The sequence below is a fragment of the Pipistrellus hanaki genome, assembly GCF_964339955.1.
Source record: "Pipistrellus hanaki genome assembly, chromosome: 1".
Lineage (NCBI taxonomy): Eukaryota > Metazoa > Chordata > Mammalia > Chiroptera > Vespertilionidae > Pipistrellus > Pipistrellus hanaki.
In genome coordinates, this window is record NC_140503.1 from 54,780,459 (window position 1) to 54,799,798 (window position 19,340).

The window sequence follows — 19,340 nt, forward strand, 5'->3', positions numbered from 1 at the left end:
AGAGCTTTTATATTTTTCTTCTATTAAATCTGAATGAATGTGTAGATCATAAATAGGAAGCTTAATTTATAAATACAGGGTATCCCCAAAAATATATATACATTTTTAACAGCTGATAGCTTAATTTTGAAAATGAAATGTATTTTAATAAACACTGTCTTTAGTTATTCAAAGTATGTGAATACATTTTTTGAGACACCCTATATATCTTTTTCTCATTGATATCTATAATAATAAAAGCATAATATGCTAATTAGACCGGACATCCTTCCATATGACTTTCTGGACGAAGCTGGGGCTGCAAGGGAAGCCTGGGTCCCAAGTGCCAGAGGGAAGCCAGTGCTGACAGCTGGGGGAAGGAAGGCCCACTCTTGCATGAATTTCATACATTGGGCCTCTAGTCTGTTTATAAAAGGAAACAGTGAGGGAGACAAGTAATAGGCAGCAAGGGCTTTTTATTGGAGCTAAGGACATATGAACATGTTTCTAGCAGAATATACCCAAGTACTTTGGTTCACTCTGTAAAGGTCATTGATGTTTCACGACATTCTTCATTTCCTCATCTGCTTTGGTAAATTATGACTAGGAAGATGGAGGAGGTTGTAAACAAAATAAACAATAGGCTAGGTATATACCAATTAAGATGTGTGTGTGTGTTTGTGTGTGTGTGTGTGTGTGTGTGTGTGTGTATACATACATGTGCAGGGATGCATGTAGATGGGGCAGATCAGGGGAGCACACCAAATGGGGATTCTTGGCAAGATCGTGTCACCAAATGAAAACTTCAGTAACCCAATTAAATGTATGCAAGATCTTTAGCTGTGAAGAAATACAATTTGAATAAATAACAACTTTAACACATTTACTTATTTATGTTTAAAATATATTTCTTTATTGATTTCAGAGAGGAAAGGAGATAGAAACATCAATGATGAGAATCACTGATCAGCTGCCTCTGCACGCCCCCTAATGGAGATTGAGCCTGCACCCCGGGGATGTACCTTGGCCAGAATCAAACCTGGGACCTTCAGTCTGCAGGCCGACAGTCTATCCACTGAACCAAACCAGCTAGGGCAACATTAATACATTTAAAGATTATGATTATGATTCATTTTTTTTCTACCACTTATTTCCACTGTTTTAATACTCTTCATTCTATCAGTTCACTAGTATTAGATGAATGGACATAAATGAACATCTAATTCTAAAAAGCTGAGTAAAGTAAAAAACTGTAAGGGGAAAACAGCTTCTGTTCACCTATGTGAAACTCCAAAAGCGCCCAATCTACTTGATTCTAGCCACATTTACATTAAATAGTAATACTTTCTGATTTCTTGATATTCATCCCTTCTAACCCTGTGCATTAATCCACTGATTTAGCAAACCTAGCTATATATCTTTCTCTAAAGTCATATTTTTATGATTCTCTATTTTTCCCATTTATATTTGCTCTATGTATTTACAAACATGTTTAACCACTTTAATTAGTAACATCAGATTTATGAACTTAAAAACAATGAGCTCAGCCCAGCCTATGTGGTTCAGGGGTTGAGTGCTGTCCTATGAGCCAGAAGGTCACAGTTCAATTCCTGGTCCTGGCACATGCCTGGGTTTCAGGCTCAATACCCAGCAGGGGACATGCAGGAGGCAGCGGATGGATGTTTATTTCTCTCCCTTCCTCTCTCTGAAATCAATAAAAATATATTAAAAAACAACAACAAAAAACACCAATGAGCTCAAACATAAGATTTTTTACACTTTTCCCTCCATTCTGCTTAATATGTCTAAATCTATAATGATGGGAGAAAGCCTCTGAACCACACCATCACTGCCAAAGAGATTTATTAATGTTAAATATGTCCTGGTTAGGTATCTAATTCATCAATAATTCACCACCAAAACAGTTAAGAGCATTTATTAAGGAAATAGTATGATAGAGATCTGTTGGATTTCCTCATACATTTTATTATTTACTAAAGGCCTAGTGCATGAAATTCGTGCAGGGGGGATGGGGGGGCGGTGGCGGGGAGAGAAGGGGTGTCCCTCAGCCCAACCTGTACCCTCTCCAATCTGGGACCTCTCGGGAGATGTCTGACTGCCTGTTTAGGCCCTATCCTTGTGGGCCTAAATAGGCAGTCGGACATCCCTCTCATAATTCGGGACTGCTGGCTCCCAACTGCTTGCCTGACTGCCTGATTGCCCCTAACCACTCCCCTGCCAGCCTGATTGAAGCCTAACTGTTCTTATTTAAAAAAAATATTTGGGATATAGGAAGAGCCTGCTATCCATATATATAAAAAGCCAGGGCCATGATGACCCAAACGACTAGTCGCCATGAAGTGGCACTGACTGGCGAATGGGCTAAACTGTTGATCTCTTGGTCCCTCCCCCAACCTCCCTCGGGCAGCAGCGGTGGCTCGCTCCTGCCTCCCTTGGGGGGCACAGCTCCCTCCTGCCTCCCATGGGTGGCAGTGGCTCCCTCCCGCCTCCAGTAAACCGCCACCGCTGCCCACTGTAGCCAGCGAACCAGCTCGATCAGTAGGTGGAGCGGGCCAACGTCGTGACCCCTTCCCCCTCGTGGCTGAGGTTGGCCCGCTCCACCTACAGCCCTGCTCCTGATGGGACTCTTCCATCCCAATCAACAGCGGGCTGCTCAGAGCCTGGCCATTCCTGGCAACCCCAAGTCCTTGAGGTTGAGAATTCTGATGGCCCTGCCCAGAGGGTAGAGGTGCCTGACGGGCAGGGACAGGGACCACAGGCCTCCAGGGAGCACCGCAGAGTTGGCAAGGAAAGGAGAGGGCCTGCGGAGGGGGAGAAGTGAAGCCAGAGGACATCAGCCCAGAATACTGCCCTTCCCCCAGAGGCAGCGGGCCCTCAACCCAGAACCCCAGCCCGAATGGGAAGAGCCTGAGGAAGGCTTCAGGAAGTTCTACGCAGAGCTGCGCATTGAGAACGAAACTCTGTGAGGCCCTGACCGAGACCACGTTGTGGCTGGCACAGCTCAATGTGGAGCTGGAGTGTGCACACAGAGGCAGAACACTTTGCAGAGAGGCCAGCCCCCCTGGAGCTGGAGAGGTTTGAGCGCAGGGCCCTGGAGCACAAGGCCACTGAGCTGGAAGAGGAGCTGAAGGGCCTGTCCAACCTCAAGGCTGACAACCAGTGCCTCAAGGACAAAAATGCAGCCCTGATCCGAGTCATCAGCAAACTGTCCAAGTGACCCCAGAGGACTTGCCCCTGCACCCACATTTATACTGCTGCTTCTGCCACACGCACCCCTTCTCCTGTGTGAACACGAATGGCAGGGCTGCCAGGGAGTCTCTCAGAAGCCATTACCTCTCCTTGGGACCTCCAGGCTGGGAGGGGAGGACAGAGCCCCCAGGAGCCAAGGGGGCCATCTGAGGCCAGGATAGAGACATGAGGCTGAGCCAGGTAGGGGGACCAGGGCTGCAGGCAGGACCAGGAAGGAACCGAGGACCAGGAAGTGCCAGGACCAGAGTGGCCACCTGGAGGTACCCTCTCACATGTGCTGCCACCAGTCACCCCTCCCGCCTCTGAGCATGGACCTGAGAATGTGCCAAGCATCCCCCTGGCCTGGGCCGGATGGGCCTGTATATGGGGTCCGTGTGCAATGGGGAGGAATGTCTCCTAATTTTTGCTACCCCCTGCCCAACACTGGGGGAGAAGGTATTTTTGAGCACGGTGGGGCGGGGGGCGGGGCTGCAAGCAGCGGCGGGCTACTGCACACACGATTTTGCACACTGGGAAAAAAAGTTTTATATATATATATATATATATATATATATATATATATATATATATAAAACTTTTTATATATATATATATATATATAACTTTGTGAAGTACAACTTCTGTACAGGGGTGTGAGTGGAAGCAAAAGCACAAACATTGAGGAATGAAGAAATGGAAGCAGATTGTAGATAACTTTTTAAAAATTGGCAATAAAAGAATGATGGGATTGGATGGAATGGTATTCCAGAAAAATGATTTCTGAAACACAAGAAGTAGCAGCTGAGGAATAAGCTTTTGACTAAGAGAAAGTAAGGTCAAGAAACTGCTTTTCATCTTGGCAGCCCGAGGACTGACTCAATTCTGGTCAAAGGCATGTATCTTGGTTGCAGGCTTCATCCCTGGCCCTGGTCGGGGCACAAGCAAGGGGCAACCATGTGTCTCTCTCTCATTGATGTTTCTCTCTGTGTCTCTATCTCTCTCCCTTTCACTCTCTCTAAAAATCAATGGAAAAAAATATCCTTGGGTGAGGATTAAAAAAGAACTAACTGGGGAAAGGGCAGAGGGTGGGATGGGAACCTGGTGGAGGAGAGCAATGGAGGGGGTGGGGGGGAGGAACATTTGTAATAATATGAACAATACAAATTTATTTAAAAAAATAAAAATAAAAAAGAACTAACTTTTCGGGAAGGTACTTAAGGAAACCTGAGGCCTTAGTGATACCACAACAAACATCTCCGTGGCAGAGGGCAGGGAACACTGGAGCTTGGACTATTAATGAGGTCCAGAAGACAGTAAGAAGAAACCAGTAACAAGAGTTATCCCTGACTTTTCTGCTCCCAACTAGCTCAGATTACTCAACCACAGAAGGCAACATTTGCTCCTCCGACACAGGCCAGCTCTTGAAATGTAATTCCCAAAAACAACAATCCTTTTTTCCAATTCTATTCTCTATCTCTAGGGTCATAAGTACTACTGGTCTAACCACAGAATGTACCAGTATGTTCAAAAAGTCAGGTAGAGCCCTGGCCAATGTGGTTCAGTTGGTTGGAGCATCATCCCTATACTGAAAGGTTGTGGGTTTGATCCCCAGTTGGGCCACGTAAGGGAGGTAGCAGATTGATGTCTCTCTCTCTCCCTTCCTTTCTTTCTAAAAGCAATAAGCATATCCTCAGGTGAGGATTGAAGAGGAAAAAAAAAAAAAAAAAAAAAAAGGTCGGTGGAGTCTATTTTGCTGAGTCATGACAATTAGGTTTCCTGGCTAGGTAAAGAAAGCTGCTGATTTGAATCTTCTAAAATGAAGGTCTAAAATGTGTTCTCAGGTGAATCTGTTTCTCATGAATACCTTTAAAGTTTGGATCTTTAAAAGACAAAGGATATTAAAACTATATGTGCTATCTAGGCAACTTAAAATCATAAATCATTAGCTATTTCAAAGTTAAATAAAAGGAATACATATTACATGGCCCCATTTGTGTAAAGTTTAAAAACAAACTACATTTGTTTGAATAGTATATTGCTGTATTCTATCATTCATAGATATTCTGCTGTATGGAAGACACTGTGTTTCTAGGAACTCAAAGATCAGATTTGATCTGCTTCCTCACAAAGTTTAAAAAACCAATGTGACAGAAAATTGTAAGCAATGGTAATACAATATAGTATCATGTCAAACTATAAAGAGATACAATAATGTACAATGGAAAAATTAAGAAGGAAGATTAAGTATGACTAAGTAAGTGGGATGCTGGGAAGCATCATGGGAAGAGATAGCATTTATGTGAGTCTTGGTGGGAGAAGGTTTTTGACAGAGATTAAGAACAGTATGAGGAAAACTCAAAGAAGTAAAGAACATCTTTAGGAACTAGTCAGTACAGAGAATGATTAAAGATCTACTAAAGACTAAACTTGAAAAAAATACTCCAGAAAATGGAAGGCCTTGAATGTCACAAAAAGCATTTATTATTTTATTTTCTAAAAGTAACAGAGCCATAGCAAGATTCTAACAATGGAGTACATGATCCAAACTGACAACAGTACAGAGGCTTTAAGTGACTGGAGAAAAGGAACACTCTTGTTACCTATCAGAATGATCCTAAGGAAATATAATGAAGGTCAGAACTAGGGCAACAGAGATGGAATAAAGGAGGCAGATACAACAGACACTGCAAAGGTAGAATGACAAAAACTGCAAAGGTAGAATGACAGGTCTTGGCAAATAACTAGACACATGGAGGCAAAGTACAGGAATAAGATTATGATGATATCTAAGTTTTTAGTGAAGGTTTCTATGAGAAAGTCTGTACTTTTTTAAAGTTACCTTTTCTGTCCTTATTTAATTCTTAAGAACTGAAATAAGTAGTCATCAAAGGACTAATTTTGTTTCCACTTTAATTCGCAAAATTATCTCTATATATAAAAGCCAAGCGACCGGGATGCCAGAATGACTAGTTGCTATGATGCCCACTGCAGATGGCCAACTGCCCACGGCCCCTTCCCCTTGCCGGCCCCACCCCAATTAGCCCCCCCACCCCAACTGGAGGCGGGGCTGGCCAGCCAACCTTCCTCCTCCCCGCCGGTTTGGCCCCCATGGGGAGAAGGCCGCTGGAACCCCACCTGTACACGAATTTGTGCACCAAGCCTCTAGTCTATATATTGTATATATATAATTCTAAACTACTGTTTGACCAGTAGCTATGATGTGCACTGACCACCAGGGGGCAGACGCTCAACGCACAGGCATGGAAACATGGAACAGACTGATGAATCTCAGAGGGAAGGGGAGAAGGGGGAGGGGAAGAGATTAACTAAATATCTTATATGCATACTAGAGGCCCAGTGCATAGATTCATGCACTGGTGGGATCCCTCAGCTTGGCCTGTGTGGACTGGGCCGAAACCAGCAGTCTGCCATCCCCCGAGTGGTCCTGGATTGCGAGAGGAACTCTAGTATAAGCTAAATTGTTAAATAAGATGCCTGGTGTTGCCCCAGCTGGGTGGGTCAGTTAGTTGGAACATTGTCCCATCTACCAAAAAGGTTGCAGGTTCTATTCCCAGTCAGGCCACATACCTAGATTGTGGGTTTGATCCCTTGATCATGGTACCTATGAAAGGAAACTGATCAATGCTTCTCTCTAAAATAAATAAAAACATATCCTCCAGTGAGGCTTAAAAAAAAAAAAAAAAAAAAAAAAAGAAAGATGCTCAATGTCAAATACAGCATAGCCCTGGCCATTGTGCTCAGCGGTTAGAGCACTGGCCTGCACCCTGAAGGATCCTGGGTTTGATTCTGATCAAGGGCACATGCCCAGATTACGGGCTCCATCCTGTGTGGAGTGTGCAGGAGGCAGCCAATCAATGATTCTCTGCCATCACTGATCTTTCTCTCTCCCCCGCCCTTCCTCTCTGATATCAACAAAAATATACTTTAAAAAAAGGTTAAGAACTCTAGCTTTTTTTAAATAGCAATGCTCCAAAAGTAAAATCCAGGCAGTGCTGAAAATGAGTTAACAAGTGGGAAGAAAATGGAAGGCACATATATCCATCTCTTTTTAACATCCTTCTGATCCTTCCAAAGAGAAAGAGAGATTAGATGATTTGAACCACAAAGTAGAGACTACAAAAGTGAAGATTGAGGTTTGTGGTAATTTAAACTGGTCCTGATATCTCCACTAGGGTTTAACGCCAGACATTGTGGAGATTACTGGCAACCCTGGAAGGAAAGCAAAGTTTGTCTTCCTTGCACCCATCATCTCACCTCACTTTGCCCGTCAACAGCACGAGTATGCATTATATGTTCTGACTGACTTAAATTTCACTTAACCCACTTTATACTTATTCTAGTTAAAATGACACACATATCATGAATATTAATGAAATGTGTGTGTTTTTTTTAAAGCAATTCTAAAGTACTAAGAAGACTCAACCTTTTCAAGAAATGTCACTGCTAAAATTTCTGTTATTTTCTGAGTATCTACTATGTGTCTAGCTCTGTACATTTAGGTCACAACCAGCTTTAAAAAATATAAAACTGAGGAGAAAATGTGAGAGAATTTTACATACAGTAAAGACCTATTTCATGAAATTTTATTTTTGGTTATATGCATGTATGTATGCTTATATAGAGCACTGAGTTGAAATGTAAAATGTATATCTTGGCCCTGGCCAAGCAGTTCAGTTGGATAGAGCAGTGGTTGGCAAACTTATTAGTCAACAGAGCCAAATATCAACAGTACAACGATTGAAATTTCTTTTGAGAGTCAAATTTTTTAAACTTAAGCTTCTTCTAACACCACTTCTTCAAAATAGACTCGCCCAGGATGTGGTATTTTGTGGAAGAGTTACACGCAAGGGGCCAAAGAGCCGCATGTGGCTCGCGAGCCGCAGTTTGTCAACCACAGGGTTAGAGTATCGTCCCGGTGCACCAAAGCTGTGGGTCAATCCACGGTCAGGACACATACAAGAATCAATCAATGGCCAAAACGGTGTGGCTCAGTGGTTGAGCATCAACTTATGAAACAGGAGGTCAAAGTTCAATTCTCAGTCAGGACACATGCCCAGGTTGTAGGCTTGATCCCCAGCGTGGGGCAGGCAGGAGGCAGCTGATCAATGACTCTATCTCATCATTGATGATTCTCTCTCTCCTCTTTCTTCCTCTCTGAAATAAAAATAAATTTTTAAAATCAATCAATAAAAACATACACAAATGTATTTTTTCTCTCTCAAATCAAATTTTTTTCTCCTAAAACAAACTACTATTTTCTGTCTCAAATCAATAATAATTTTTTTAAAAAGTAAAATGTATTTCTTAATACAATAGGTTACACTGAAAAAGTATAAAAGTTCTGCAAAGCATGACCCATAGGCTAAGTGTGATCCATAGGCTAGTGCAGGTTGGGAAACTTTTTGTTAAGTCTGTGATAAAATTTAAAGCTTATAACAGAATGTAACAATTAAACACACTGAACTTTTCATATTAGTTACTTCCTTTATGAAGAAAGCAGTGCAATTATTATATTCTAGCTCAAGCTGCAAGCCTGTAACAGAGACTGGCTAGTTTGAGTAACATTGCTCTAGGGCAGTGGCTCTCAACCTTTCTAATTCTGTGACCCTTTAATACAGTTCCTCATGTGGTGGTGACCCCAAACCATAAAATTATTTTTGTTGCTACTTTATAACTGTAATTTTGCTACTGTTATGAATCGTAATGTAAATATCTGTGTTTTCCGATGGTCTTAGGCTCTACAGCAGTGGTTCTCAACCTGTGGGTCGCCTAAGACCAACTGCTGCTGACCACCAGGGGGCGAGTGTGGAACATGGTAGGCATGAGTCACAGCGGAGTAGTGGAGCAGGTGAGCAGGGCCCCAGACCAAAGCAGGGCACCATGGCGAGCCTCTGGTGGTTACTGAAAATTCTTTGCTCCTGTATGCCATAGTCCCCCCCAGCACTCGCACTTGCTGCTGGCACCAGCCCTGCTCACACCCATGTCCAGTACTGCTGTTTGCATCCACTGCCAGCACTTGGTGCCAGCCCCAATCTCTTGCTGGCCCCAATCACCCCTCAGGGCTTCTCCACCTCCCCCTGCTCCTGAGGGGCGATTGGGGCTGGCAGCCACTGCTTGCACCAGTTGATGGTGCTGGCCCTGCTGGCATTCGCAGCTGACACTAGCCCCAAAAGCTCCACCCCCAGTAGGTGGTGCGAACAGGGCCGGTGTCATCAGGTCATCAGCGTGTGGGAGTGGCAGCAGCAGGAGCAGTGCTGCCAGCAGACAAGGGTTGGGGGTTGGGGGACTGTGGCGAGAGGGGAGGGGTGAGGCAGGGACATGGAGGATGGGCCAAGACCCACCCCTGTGCCCACCATAACTTCAGTCCACAATTCCTTTCAAGGTGCACGAATTCGTGCACTGCGTCCTGTGTGTGTGTGTGTGTGTGTGTGTGTGTGTGTGTGTGTATACAGTGTCCCCAAAAAAGTATGCACTTTAACAGCTGATGGCTCAATTTTGAAAAATAAAATGCATTTTAATAAACAATGCCTTTAAAATTATACAAAGTGTGTGTATACATTTTCTTGGGACAACATATATATACATATATATATATATATATATATATGCTGGAAATTTTATGGAAAAAAATTAGATGTGCTGGATTTATTTTCCAACTGTCATACTTTACAAATGTCTTTTTTGTTCTTTTCCATTATGTTCACATTAATAAACAAATGATCATAATGATAAAGTTCAAGTAAATATGTAAAAAACCAGGCTAGAAAGACAGGTTTCTATCAGTTTTTTTCATGCATTGTTTCTCAAAGAATACAATACATACATAGTGCAATTAATGCCTATTTATGTCATTAATGACAGATTGTTGCTGTTTACAATTATAAGATCCTTACTATCTAATTTTAAAGATGCATCTAATGTGTCAAAAGAAATGCACATTTAAGGCAATCATACCAATATGATAAAGACAAAGCACAACCTACATCACCTTTCACATAAACTGGTCCAAGTGCTATAAAGTCATAAGAAACTATCTGAATCCATCATGAAAGAAATTCAACGACTCAAAAAGAAAATCTGTTGAAATGCAAAATCTGCTTACACAGCAAAGCCACAGAGCAAACCTAGAACAAGAAAACACCCTTAACAAATATCACTTAACAATTTCAAGTGCTGCAACAGAAAATACACAAACTTAAGGATGCTTGCAGATTCAGGAAGAGTAACATCCATTAGTGCGGAATCCCTTTCATCTTAAATTTCCTGAGCTCTTAACAAATACTAAATTCCTTTGGTTCTGCAACACCTGTCTTCAGGTAAACATTTTGTTAGTGATTAAGTGACCTGCCTCAAGGTCACAGAATGAACTGACGGCACAAAATAAACCCAGAAGTGTGGTCTGCAGTTTTATGCCTAAATGAATATCACCGCGATTCGGGGTTCTGATAATTTCCAAGGTGGAGTGGAGGTGAAATTCACTTGTCCCACAACTCTAGGAGAGGCATTTTAAGACAGTAAGAGCTTCTATTTGAGGTAAGTCACGGTTTTCATTTGATGAGCTTAGAGGTTCTTTAAATTCATACCCGGACTTCGCTGAAAGCAAGTTTGGGACACGGGAGGGGTTGCGAAACACACTGCGGGGTTACAGTAAGGCCCGGGATCGTGGCTCATTAGCAAGAATTGAGAAAAGGGAAGCAAGAGGTAGTGTGTGTCCATTTCGGGTCTAAGTGGACAAGAAGGGGGAGGCATGGCCAAGGCCACCTTGTAGGACCGGAAAACCCGAATCCACACGAAACTCGCTGGGTAACTCCAGGTGGGCAGCGGGGGAAACTGGAGGCTGGGCCCTCCCTCCGAAAGCCGAGGCCAAGTTCGGGTCGCCCCACCCCCTCCGCGGTCAGGGCTGGTCTCCCGGGTGACCAGCAGCCAGAGGAAGGAAAGGGGGCTCCCTGCGGAAGGCTTGCGGGGAACACAGGCCAGGACCCAGACCCGCACTCACCTTTGGCGCCAGGCGCGCTTTCACGAACGCCGGGCTCCTGGCCCAAGGCCCATGTCCCACCAACCTCAGGAGCAAACCGCGTTCGCCATCCCGACGCGGCCGGCCCAGCTCATCCCCCTTTCCCAGGTTGCACTGCGTTGCAACGCGTCTCGCCTCTGACGCGGCGGAGGGCGGGGCCGCGCGCGCATGCGCGCACGCACTGCTGACGCCAGGCTCCTCCCCGGGCCCGGCCACGCCCGTGCGCGTGCGCGGGAGGCGGAGGGCGGGGCCGGGCTAGCAGAACCCGGGCGAGCGCTCCTAGCTCTGGGCTTTGAGTCCCCCTGGTAGCCTTAGTGTTGCTAGCATCCTGGGCCTCGTCGTGGGAGAAACAGGGCTGCTTTTGCGCCTCTTATCTACGTATCTCCTCCTCAGCTCGAACAGTGAGAGCTGACTGGAAAAAGAACTAGGATCCTCCCAAGTTTGGGCGAAAAGTTTAACATTTCTCTGAAGCCAGGCCTACGGTCAAAAGGAGAGCGGGCACGATCCTAAAACATACTATGTACACACATCCTAGGTTCCAGTTAAAGGCTCAACTATATGAAAACTATCTGGCCAGGGCAACCCTAGCTCATTTTCAAATGTGTATTGTAATAAACCAGGCAGTAGTATCTATGGTTCCTATAACCAAATGGTCACTCGCTGTGTAGCCCTGTAGTTATCACAGCTTTAATTCCTGGGCCATCCAATAGAAGCAGTAGTCTGAAACTTACCAAACCTGGTTCATCCTCCAGCCGTACCACAAATATTTACTGAATGTGTGCTCTGTGTCAGGCATTGTTTTAGACTTGAAATAGAAAGTCCCTCCTTAACATAGAATTGGCTTACATTTTAGTGGAGGAGACAAATCATAAGCAAATGCATATATATATATATATATATATATATATATATATATATATATATATATATCATGCAGGTGTTGTTTAGTGCTGAGAAGAAAAATAAAACAGGACAAAAGGCCAGCAAAGACAGTGGTAATTTTAATGGGAGAATCAGGGAAGAGCTTTTTTTCTTTTTTAAAATATATTTTATTGATTTTTTACAGAGAGGAATGGAGAGGGATAGAAAGAGAAATTGATCAACCGCCTCCTGCACACCCCCCACTGGGGATGTGCCCACAACCAAGGTACATGCCCTTGACTGGCATCAAAGCCGGGACCTTTGAGTCTGCAGGCGGACACTCCATCCATTGAGCCAAACCGGTTTTCGACTGGAAGAGCTTTTTTCATCTTTTTATTATTTTACAGGCGTATGTCTTCTCTCCTTTCTGCCTTTGTTTTTTAATCTAAACTGAAGAGTTTTAATCTGGTTTTTACGTTCTTCAGTGGTTCTCCATTCCAGTTGTTACTTTGTCTTCAGGCTTTTCCTTCTATTAGATTATACTTACAGATATACTCAAATAATACCCAGAATACAATGTAACAAATGGTGATACACATACTTTTATCTTCTTAAAAAATGTTTTTAATGATTTTAGAGGGAGAGGGAGAAGCATTAATGCAGGAGTGTAGCATTGATCAGCTGCCTCCTACACGCCCCCTATTGGGGATTGAGCCCAAAACACGGGCATGTGCCCTGACCAGAAATTGAACTGGCAACTGTTTTTTGTTTGTTTGTTTGTTTGTTTGTTTTAAAATATATTTTATTGATTTTTTACAGAGAGAAAGAGAAAGGAGAGTTATAAACATTGATGAGAGAGAATCATCAATCAGCTGCCTCTTGCACACCCCCCACTGGGGATGTGCCCGCAACCAAGGATCGAACCTAGGACCCTTCAGTCCGCAGACCGACGCTCCATCCACTGAGCCAAACCAGTTTCGGCACTGGCAACTGTTTTATGCATAGAATGAAACTCAACCAACTAAGCCACATTGGCCAGGGTGCATATACAATTATCTTAACAAGAGAAAGTTTTGCCGAAGTCGGTTTGGCTCAGTGGTAGAGCGTCGGACTGCGGACTGAAAGGTCCCAGGTTCGATTCCGGTCAAGGGCATGTACATTGGTTGCAGGCACATCCCTGGTAGGGGGTGTGCAAGAGGCAGCTGGCCGATGTTTCTCTCTCATCGACGTTTATAGCTCTCTATCTCTCTCCCTTCCTCTCTGTTAAAAATCAATAAAATATATTTAAAAACAAACAAACAAAAAAAAAACAAGAGAAAGTTTTGTTTGTTGACCCTATCACAAAATTTTCACTTACTTAACTGAGGGTTACTTAAGCCTTTTAAGAATTGTCTTTGCAATTTTGTCATACCCTGTTTCCCTGAAAATAAGACAGTGTCTTATATTAATTTTTGCTCCCAAAGATGCACTAGGTCTTATTTTCAGGGGATATCTTATTTTTCCATGAAGAAGAATACGGTACACATTTATTGTTAAATGAAAATAAAGGAAATTTATTGCCTGTATATGGTACGGTAGTATGGTAGTTGTCAACACAAACCAGACAAACTGTGAATCCTACAGTATCAAGAATTTACTCATTTATTCAATGACAATCATGTCATCATCTTCTGGAACATCATCATAACAATCCAATTCCTGAATTTCCTGGTGAATTTCTTGTGACTCCATTTCTTTCAGAATCAGTGGACCAAATCTCTCATGTTTAGCCTAGGGGGTTCTTATTTTCAGGAGGATGCCTTATATTTCACTCAGAAGGAAACTTGTAAGTAGGTCTTATTTTCGGAGGATGTCTTATTTTCGGGGAAACACGGTACTAACATTAACTGGCAAAAAAAAGATAATCCATTCAACAGCCATAGACAGTTGAGCTATGAGAGCATTAAATTGAGATCATGGACTCAACATATATGCTTAAAATGTTTCTACATATTTACACATACACAAGGAAAACTGTTAAATTTTAGCTATAGTGATATTTTAAGGAAGCATCTGATTTAAAAAAGAGACTTCAAGTTGAAATTCAAAAATGTCCTTATGCAATTTATTCCTAGGAGTTAGATGACTCCTAACCATCTAAAGTAAAATAATGTCATCTATAGGAGTAGGAGTGCAATTTTTGATGGGGTGTTTATTCTTTCAAGTCATAGGTAAATGTATTAAATAATACATGCCCACTGTTTTTCAGACTTAGATATTATCAAGCAATCTATGGCTTCTATAAACACAATCGCACATGGTGCAGGTTCTAAACTAAACTTTATAGACTTAGGGCTAGTCAAATCCCCGGGATCCCCCAGTTTGTCCATCCATGGAGACTGGTGCCTGGACCTGGATACCCCTTGGGAAATGTTCCGGAAAAGGAATCCTGACTCCCTGCTCCCTTGAGTGGGGATCACCCTGCAGATTTGAAAAACGGAGCTTTTCTATTTGGGTTTCAATCATATTGCTTTAAATACAAGCTTTTTGACACTAGCTGTCTGGGAAGTTTTCCTTACCCACGCTGGTTTCTGCCTGAAACCTTACAGCCTCCCTGTAGAGACAGCTTGTTGCTAGGCTGCAGGAAGAGAATAAGAACACTGGGTTACCCAGCAGATAGACTAGTGTGCCCTTCTTCAACTGTGCAAAAGAACCAACCTCAAGTTCACATTTAGTCGGTAAGAAGAGGGAGCCACCAATTTGCATTTTAAGATGTCCATGGTGACTCTGATGCTGGTGGTCATGGACGAGACCTGAAGAAATGTTACTTCACCCAGTTATGAGAAAACATTCTCTTCACTCTGAGTTTATTTGTAATATAGCTGTCTGTGAGAAATCTTGATGAAGATTTTTGAAAGTCTAACTAGATTCTTCATTCAATTATTGGGGAGTTTATTGTCTTATCTCTGAGGTATTTTAAAATTCGAAGTCCATCAGCATGTCATTCTATAATCTGCCTAGTGCAAAGGTATAATGCCCCTGGGTCTCAGTGTCCCACGGTACTTGTTGCAAACACCTCTGAGAGATAGCCACCCTTGAGTTCTGCCCGAAACCAGACAGTCCAGTTTCTCCTCATATGAGTCCCGGTCTCCAGAGTCTCGCCCAGAACTGGAGTTGGGAGCTTGTACCTCCTGTGGATTGAAAAAGCCAGCCTCATACTCGGTTGCCAGCCCTCTCCAAGTGCGCGTGCCTCAATACCTCTAGGCTTTACTTCCGCAGCTCCTCTGAGTCTCAGTGTGCTTTTCTAGTTGTAGAATTTCCACTTAGCTAGCCTTCCTGTGTTTCTGGATGATGTTTGTTTTGTCTTTTAGTTGTAATTTTGAAGTGGTTGTGTGTGGCAGCAAGTTCAGGTGTTTACCTATGCTGCCATCTTGGTTTCTCCCTGGATAGTCTCTTTCTTAAAATGCCTGATGATTGGGCTTTTCATTTTTTAACTTATTTGCACAAATTTTAAATATATTCTGTGTATGCATATTTTTTAATTTTCATATTGACAATATCTTCTTTCACTCTGTGTCTTGTCTTTTCACTGTTTATTGGTGTCTTTTGGTGAACAAAAATTTATAATTGTTTAATAGTCCTAATTGATCACATTTCCCCCCATTCATGGTTAGTGTTTTTGTGTTCTGGTTAAGAAAATTTTGCCTATTCTGAGGTCAGAAAGGTTTTCTATTATTTAAAGAAATCTTCCCCATCTGCTTATTTTTCTGAACTAATGGGGTTTGTTCACCTGTATGCATCAAAGCCCAATCGAATGTGAACAGGAGTTTGCAGCAAAAAAAAGTAAAGCTTTATTTTTTAAGGAAATGGAGCCAAACCTGGAGTCACAGGTGAGGCCATACTCAAAGACCTGGCTTCTCTACTAGAGGCTATATTGTTTCACTCATGACTTTTAAAATAACCGAGTTGGAAAAGTTTTGAAAATCAACATCTATTCAAATTGAAGAGCTACAGTGGTGCCTCACACAACGAACTTAATTCGTTCCAGGAGCAAGCTTGTTATGCGAAAAGTTCGTTATGTGAAACGCGTTTTCCTATAACAATACATGTTAAAAAAAATAATTCGTTCTGTAGCATAAAATATGCTAAGATGACATAAAAAAATATGCTAAGATGACATATTTTTATTTAGATACATCTAAAAACATAATTTTTTTTTAAAAAAACACACATTTTTTTAATTTTAAGACAGACTAAGTAGAGTCTACCGAATCTTGCACATCTTCATCCATTTTCTGCTTTTTGGCCGATGGTTTCATGAAAAACCTGTCCAAAGTTCGCTGTGCGAGGCATTCATTATGCGAGGCACCACTGTACTTTAAAAAACCAGTCACAGAGTCCTGTGATATCAAATCTGAAGTAGCTGACCAAGCAGCTCACTGCAAGCAGAACCCTAGGGAAAGCAATTACACAACTCCCACTTTACTTTAGCCAAGTGTCTCTTTTACCAAGTAGGCCATATTGCAAGCCAGTGAGACATGATTTAATTGCAAAGGGACTGAAATAAAAAACTGAAATAATCTGAAGTAGAGTCTGAGATTCTTTCTCTCTTATGTCTGGAAATTTTCAATTATATCAGGGAGTATTTTATTGTATATCTTTCCACTAATACTGTGACACCATGACCTTGTGCCATCTCCCCCCCCCCCCCGCAAAAAGCTTTATTATTTCATTTGGTCCAATGCATGGAAGATGGCTCTAGGGTGGTTAAAAGAATGGCTAGTAGTTTCGGGAAGAGATTCAGGTAAAAGCCAGAGACACCAGAGGGATGCAGAGGGGCCTCTGAAAGGCCTCTGGGCTCCAAAGGCTCCTAGTTGTGCTTGAGGGTGAGCCTTTCGAAGAGATACTCACCCAGCCAAGCCTGGGGGGCAGCAGGTTGGCCAGGTGGTTGACCACAGCCTCCACCTCAATGGAATAATTCTGACGAATTTGGGAGCTTGTGGTTGTTCAGCAATAGAAGTTAAGGTATTAAAAAAACAAACAAAAAACAAACAAACAAAAAAAAACGGTTGGCTGGTCCTGAAGGTGTTTCTTAAGGCGGTGACTGGGTAAGATGCAGGAGAGTGGTCAGAGGCTGGAAGAAGGGGTGTCCTTGGGTCTGTTCTGTCCAAACATGTTGAAGCAAAAGGCAGATCTGGGACCGTTGAGGGCACTGCCTCTTGCTTCATTTATCTCTTCTTTCACCTTCAGTGTTTGGCATGTTCTTCATTTTCTCTTTCAATTTACAAACAAGCTCAGTCTCCCTAGTTCATCATATGATAAAAATTCACAACCTCTTTCCTCATACACTTCCTTCATCACCAAAGTTCACACAAAAAATAGTCACATGCGCTGTCTCTACTTTCTCACTTCCTATTTCTCCTTAATCACTTGTCCAATCTTATTGCTTATACCAGCCTGTGGAAATTACTCTCTTGATGAATCTCAAAATTAGTGTTTCCAAACTGAATTTTTTCACTTTCCCAAGCTTTGTCTTTTATGTCTCTTTCTGTTAAGGGTCACTCTCAAACACTTAGGTTGCCAATAACTATATAGGTATGTCAACAAACCTTCTTCCACTTGATCTCTGCCTTCCACCCCTCCTGCCATTTTCTACATTATATCATTACCTCTTACAGAGCTATTTTAATGGTCTTCTAATTGCCCTCCTTGCTCCTTGTGTGCCCTTGTCCAACCTATCCTGTACAAAACTATAGATTAATCCTCTTAATTCAAAGTTCTAACCTTATCATGTCCTAGTTTAAAGACAGTTTTCCCCATTGTCTTTAATACTATCTCAAAATGGATCAAATTCACTTATTTTTACTATAGTAAAAACTATTTTACTTCATGCTTTAAGTTCTCTACCTTTGTTTATGCAGTTCTGGATCCCCCCATTTCTGAATGTCTAAATTCTTCTCATTTTTCAAGATAAAAGGCCAATTCCTTAATGAAAACCCTTTCCTACCTTCTCTATCTGATAAACTCTTCTTCCTTCAAGAACCAGTTCAAACATTATTTTTTCTTTATACTGTCTGTAAACTGAGTTAATTACTTTTTTTTTGCAGTTTAAAAGATCTCACACATTTATTACTGAACCAATCTACTAATATAGAAAAAAACCAATAGAGCAAAATCATGAGTCCAATAATTTTCCAATTAAAATGCCCAAATGTTCAGACAATAGTGATCTTTTCAGCCATTTAAAGGTGCAGGCAACCTGAATACAGCAAAAATATATGTGTCATCTCTCATGTGTGATTCCTCATAGACCCAATTTGGTTCTCCAATGTCTCCTCTTCAAGTTGTACCTGATTTTTTTTTTCTTTTACTTTTATTTATTTTGTGCTGAATTTACTCCCGGGCCATAAGTTTTTGTTTCTTCAGTTTCTTCTGAGATATCTTCTTCTGTGCCACCTCCTCTTCCGGCTCGGGAACGATCTGCTCCTTCTCAGTGAGGATCATCTCAATGTGGCAGGGAGAGCTCATGTAGGGGTTAATACGCCCTTGAGCCCTGTAGGTTCTACGCCGCATCTTGGGCGCTTTGTTCACCTGAATGTGCTCGATGACCAGAGAGTCTACCTCTAAACCCTTAAGTTCAGCATTGCTCTCGGCATTTTTCAGCATGTGCAGCAAAAATTCAGCACTCCTTTTGGGCCACCGACCTTGTGTCCCGCCCCACTGTTTTGCTTGGGCGCACCTACCAACGCCACCATTATAACGACGGAAGGGCACGCACTGCTTCTTTAAGGTGGCGTCCTTCAGACACTTGGTGGCTTTCCGAATATGCATGCCCTTGATGGCCTGGGCAGTTTCACGCGTGTTCTTGAAGTGAACGAGGAGATTGGACCCTCTCGATTTGCATGATTTTGTGGGGTTCTCTGGGTCTAGCGAATAGCGAACCATCTTCGGAGGTCACCTAGGGCCGCTTTGGGGGAAGAGTTGTACCTGATTTTATTACCAGTTTTTATCCTAATTAATTGGGAGAACAGGCCAATCCTGCTTTTGTTTCTTGGCCTGAAAGTCTTTTGGGAAGACATGGTGAAGGAAAATCAAATGCACACACCTCGATGGAGGAGAAAGAGCTAATTACTATTTTTTAAAATGCTTTTTCTTAATTGATTTGAGAGAGAGAGAAAGCTAGAGGGAGAGAGAAACTGCTGTGAGAGAGAAATATCCATCAGTTGCCTCCAGTATG

At 42.4% G+C, this 19,340-nt stretch overlaps 2 protein-coding genes across 3 annotated transcripts in view; both read right to left on the reverse strand.

The window, feature by feature from the left end:
- USP8 (ubiquitin specific peptidase 8) overlaps window positions 1-11,428 on the reverse strand; it is a 60,593-nt gene extending 49,165 nt beyond the window's left edge. Inside the window, exon 1 of one of the 2 annotated variants that reach the window (XM_084894106.1) lies at window positions 11,246-11,428. The gene's annotated coding sequence lies outside the window, so the exon portion shown is untranslated. The remainder of the gene's footprint in view (window positions 1-11,245) is intronic. The other variant, XM_084894105.1, reaches the window with a different exon arrangement.
- Window positions 11,429-18,457: 7,029 nt separating this feature from the next.
- On the reverse strand, window positions 18,458-19,083 carry LOC311625026 (large ribosomal subunit protein uL22-like). The gene has a single exon (XM_084888887.1). It carries the CDS (start codon window positions 19,046-19,048, stop codon window positions 18,497-18,499), a length of 552 nt encoding a protein of 183 aa, XP_084745013.1. The 5' UTR covers window positions 19,049-19,083; the 3' UTR covers window positions 18,458-18,496.
- Between the last annotated feature and the right edge of the window lie 257 nt (window positions 19,084-19,340).